This window comes from Fragaria vesca, linkage group LG5 (assembly GCF_000184155.1).
Source record: "Fragaria vesca subsp. vesca linkage group LG5, FraVesHawaii_1.0, whole genome shotgun sequence".
Taxonomy (NCBI): Eukaryota; Viridiplantae; Streptophyta; class Magnoliopsida; order Rosales; family Rosaceae; genus Fragaria; species Fragaria vesca.
In genome coordinates, this window is record NC_020495.1 from 18,426,730 (window position 1) to 18,431,855 (window position 5,126).

The 5,126-nt window shown below is 36.7% G+C and overlaps 1 protein-coding gene across 1 annotated transcript; it reads left to right on the top strand.

Moving 5' to 3' along the window:
• The first annotated feature begins 770 nt into the window (after window positions 1-770).
• Window positions 771-4,310, top strand: LOC101299586. The gene is made up of 5 exons (XM_004300006.1): window positions 771-861; window positions 941-1,088; window positions 1,262-1,595; window positions 2,189-2,619; window positions 3,906-4,310. The coding sequence occupies exons 1-5, from the start codon at window positions 804-806 to the stop codon at window positions 4,015-4,017; spliced, it is 1,083 nt and encodes a 360-aa protein (XP_004300054.1). The 5' UTR covers window positions 771-803; the 3' UTR covers window positions 4,018-4,310.
• Window positions 4,311-5,126: the final 816 nt, after the last annotated feature.

Genomic DNA, 5,126 nt, shown 5'->3' on the forward strand with positions numbered 1-5,126 from the left:
CCGACTTTGCAAAGGATCAAGGTGGACATTACGATACTTGCTAGTCTTGTATTGTCGCAAGTCAGCCTTGTGTGCACCTTGCAAGAAACAATGAAAACCACATAATATTAATATAATGCTAGCGACAAGCAAGAACACAGTTAATTACATATATGAGGGGCAGCCACGAGGGATGAGTGATAATCAAATGGAGGGCAATAAATAATCTCACGGGACACATATAATTGAATAATTTATCTTTTAATTGATGATAAGACATTTAAGGAGGCAAAAATACATGTGCTTACCTATACTAGTTCTATAGTACAACTGTCGCCGACTAGAAACCCCTCACTGAAGAGCATATCGGCCAATTTCTCAATTGAAAATTTGGAAGTAGAAACATCAAATTGCTGAGAAGGGTTCTAAATAAAGTAAAATACAAAAAAATGTAAATTATAACAATGTCATTAGCACACAAGCAATCAGCCATAGGCTCGATTTCTCTGTCCCTAAAACAGATTGCTTGCGGCATTACAAGTCTGCCCTTAACATTGTGTTGATTTGACCAAATTAGGATGTTATCGACGTCCTCTGTTTGTAATTTTGTTTTTAATCATCGGAAAAAGAAAACGACATCTAAATATTGTAGATTACCTTAATTATACGGTTTTTTTTCTTTTCTTACATATGGTTTATAAACCCTTTTCGTTTTGGAAACTCAAAACACCCTAAAACCCTTGGATTCTCTCTTCTCTTCTCTCCTCTATTCCACTGTCTCTGCTGATATGTAAAAATCTACGACACCGCAAATGATCGACTGAATGAGTCTACAGAGCATGCTACGAAGAGCCCTCACCTTCAATCACCTCCCCAAGTCCGGTAAATCTTCTACCTTGAAAATTCTAGTGTTCATCTGTGGTGATTTAAGATCACATTTTCTTTGTTGGTTTTTTTGCAGTACTGCCAAGTGGGCTGCGTGGAAGAAGGCCCTATGCTAGTAATGCTGCCGCTGCCGCCGAGGAACCAAACCCAGATGGTAACAAGGTCCGTGGAAGGAGGCGTAGCAAGAAGGAGCTCCATGCTGTTGTGGAAACGGTTGTCAATGAGTGAGTGTATATATTAACTCTTTTTGTAATGCATTGCTTACTGGGTTTCGGTGAATTAGTTGTTTTCTGGTTTTTGTGCATTGGATTTTTGTTGTTTAGAGAGTGTAGGTTGTAGAATTTGGAGTTTCGTAAGGTGTTTGAATAAAATAACTAGAGATGATCGTTGTTTGCAGGTACAAGGCAATGAATGCGGGGAAATTCCCTGGGATTAAGTATACTAAGAAACAAGTGGGTGGCTGTTACTATAGAATTCGGGGGATCCTCCAGGAGCTACAGTACGCAGCTAAGATGTCGCCTTCTAGTGGTGGGGTTGAGCATTCGTTGGGACGAGAGGGAACTAGAGGAAGTGAGTCTTTGACTGATGTTGTTGGTGTCAGTGCTCAAACTGTTTCTGAGGTGGAAGATGACGTGGATCTTGGCGTTGTCAGTGATGGGAGTTTCGAAGCTAAGGAAGAGTCCATGACGTCCTCCTCAGTTGAGATCTTGTCTGAAGAGGTTGTCACTCCTGTAAGTATTAATCATAGATCACTGTTTATTAGTACTATAAAACTGTGTTTTGGTGTGGAATGATATGCAATTTGCAAGCCTGAATCGTACCAGTAACATTTCTCTTGAGGAACATTTGAATCTCCTAGCTAGGCGTCTTTCATTCTTCTAATTTGTGTAGAGTTCTGATTGCAAAAACTAAAAAGTTATTGACATAGGTTCCACTCCACTATTGATGGCAACTTTGAACAGACTGAAGTTAACGTCAAAGTTGATGAGATGTATAAACACGAGATGATAGCCATATTTTATCAACATATATTTTATGAGACACAGTGCACCCTATCCACATGAGTTCTTCAAACCTGTGAATTCATGACTTGATAGTTGATACTTCTAGCATTTTGAATTGAGTTAAATCTTCTGGCATTTGGCTTTTGCAAGGGGTCTCTTCTAGCATGTTTGAACGCCTCATTCTCCAATTTCCGGTCCTCATATCTATAATAACCTCAAATTTTGTGCTGGTTTATTATTTATTATGCTCCTGGGACTTTGCGTTAGAGTGCACACCTTAATAACTTCTTATAGTTACTTAAGTTGTATTTTCCCTGCAGGGGAGAGGCTCTGATCTGGATGTCACACAAAGTAATATTGGGAAAGTGAATGCTGCGGAATCTTCATATATAGACCCTGATATAGTTGGCAATGATATGGAGGAACATACAAACAATCAATCTGTCTCTATGGCTCCAGGACATGAGATTTTACAAGGAGGATTTGAGGTTATTTCTCATTCACGTGACAAATCTCATGATAAACCAGAGGAAGCTCAGGCTGATCTACATGATGATGTCTCTAAAGTAAAGCATCTACAAATAGGGGACAATAATACAGCCTCTCTAAGTTCTGAGTATATGGAGGATGTTACTAAACCGGATCTTGAAGAGTGTAAAAAGAAGCAACATGAAGAGATCCCTAAGGCTGATCTACTGGATTCCATTACTGCAGAAAAACATGTACCACCAGAGGCAGATAAAGTATCCAAGTAAGTTCTTATTGTATGCTAAAGTTCACAATCTCATAATTATCATTCTGAACAAGATTAAAATTGGCTTTATATTTAGTGACAATGTGTTGCCATAGACATTCACTGTCAATTTGTTACAATAGCAAAAGCACGTATTATACACATAAAAATGTGGTGCTTGCACCACGAAAAGCTGACATTTTCTAAATATGGATGTGGACAAGATTAACATCTGATGAGTATGAAATTGGTCGCTTAATTATTTGGAATACTACTCCAAACTTCACCTATCTCAACTTATTTGACCATATATCTAGCACTCTTATTAGTCTAAAAACAAAGCTGAGAAGTCTGCTTAGTCTTCCCCTTTAGCTTACTGTTCTTTACTTTTCTTTTGGTTAGCCAAGGTGAACTCTAACTTGTATACACATTAGTAGAGTTCATGGATCTTATTGGTTCCCAGAATGAACACATGTGCTTTCCTAGTCATTCACGTGCAATTAATGTTCTCAAACACCTGCTAAAGCACCATATCCGTGCTCTGTCCTGGTCATGATTTCATGTAAACAATACAACTGTTTCATGTAACATCCGGTCACACATCATGCCTGAAATAGTTTTCTGAACAGAGCACGCTGGTCATTCACGTGCAATTAATGTTCTCAAGCACCTGCTAAAACACCATGTCCGTGCTCAGTCCTGGTCTTGATTTCAAGTAAACAATACAACTGTTTTTATTTTATATATTATTTCTGTAATTAATTAATATTTCCAATTTTTGTTTCTCGATGAACAAACTTTATTGATACCACTAGCTGGGATCACATTTTTTTATTTACTTTTTGCTTTTGAGCTTGCCGCTTTGGCCGTGGACAATGTAATATAGAGATATAAGTTTGGGTATTTTTCTAGTTTATCCAGAATATATGCGGTTAACTTGAGATCAAGATATGTTAGTGTTATTTGCTTATCTTTCTTTCCTTTAGTTGTCAGGGAAAAAAGAGCAGGATAAGTAATAGACATCTCACCTTGGTGGCTTGGTATATTATTTACTACTCACTATGAATGTTAATGACCATCCAAAGTTGGAAACCAATGAACCTAGTCTTGTCACATTATTGATTTACTTATTTCTCTCATTTTCTGCTTATGGTGAAGCTATTTGTAGTAGAATTATGGACAGCTGAAGCCCTAACTCTATCTGATATGCTTAGCTTTAAGTTAAAGCACATGTAATAAACATGATGTGACATACTTTGCTTGAATCATTTTTTGCTTCTATGTAAGCTGAATTCATTGTGCAGGGACCTCCCTGGTAGGCCAGCTGCTGATGCCGAACCTCCGAAAACAACAACTCTATGGGGTGCTGTGAAATCTTTGGCGGATGGAATTATCAGTATTTTCAGAAATCAGTAACTCTTTGTCACATAAGGTTGGTATCGTGAGGAGGTGATTTTATGTTATCTGGTTAATTATTTAGTTTTCACAGAATTGCTGTTGAAAGTAAAGCAATGTTGATCTTTGAAGTAGGTTATGGAACAACTAGGATGTTTTTACTATGTAACTTGCAAATGGTACTAGAATTTTAATGTGCAGCCTTAATCTGTAGTTACAGTAGCTAGTCACATGTAAAACAAACACTAACACAATCCAAGAAGCTCCACATTTTTGGAATGTTCTCTTTTGTCTTTGGTTAAACATTTGGGTATATGGGTTACAGTAACATATTTACATATAAGCAAAATTCTTGTGATATCTGAGAATATCATTCTTTTACAGAAGCTACTACACTAAACAAAAACTGGATACATATTGTTATGATTTTGGGGTTTGGAATTTATTTCAAAGTTGACATTCAAGTACAAAAATTAATATTTATAGGCCATCCTTTCATATTAGGAGGAGACATGCGATGGTAATTTTTTATTTCTTTCCCTTTAGCAAAGTAACATGCGATGCTAGTTGAAGTATGAAGGTGTAGTGAATATTTTATCTTTATGAAATAAAAGTATTTTGATAATGCACAACATTGACACTGTTGTTGAAGCCAAAATGTATCTAGGTCATCAAGTGTGCATTTTTTGTAGCTTCTTGGCATGAAAGCTTTGGTATTTCCATACTCCTGCTTGAGATTATCTTTTAATGTTCCACCATTAAAGACATATATTCATATAACTTTTCCAAGAGATATAAAGTCAGATAATAATTTTTATTTTCAACTACACCTTTATTGAAATATAACCTTATAGTCAGGTTCAAACCTCAGGACTATATGGAGGTGTTTTACCGTGATCATTAAGTGGAATTGAATCAGTTGCCAAGTCCATTTCAGTTTCCACTTTACTTCAACCTTCAAGCATAAATTTGGAAGTATTAGAATTTGGTTATCCCCTGGCTTCAATAATCACAGCGCATCTCTAGTCTAATCTAGTTTGTCATGGACCTTTTGAGCTAAAAACATGCTGGATTGCTGGGATCACACTTACCTTGAGAGATTTGATAAGCATTCTCACCTATTTTAAAGT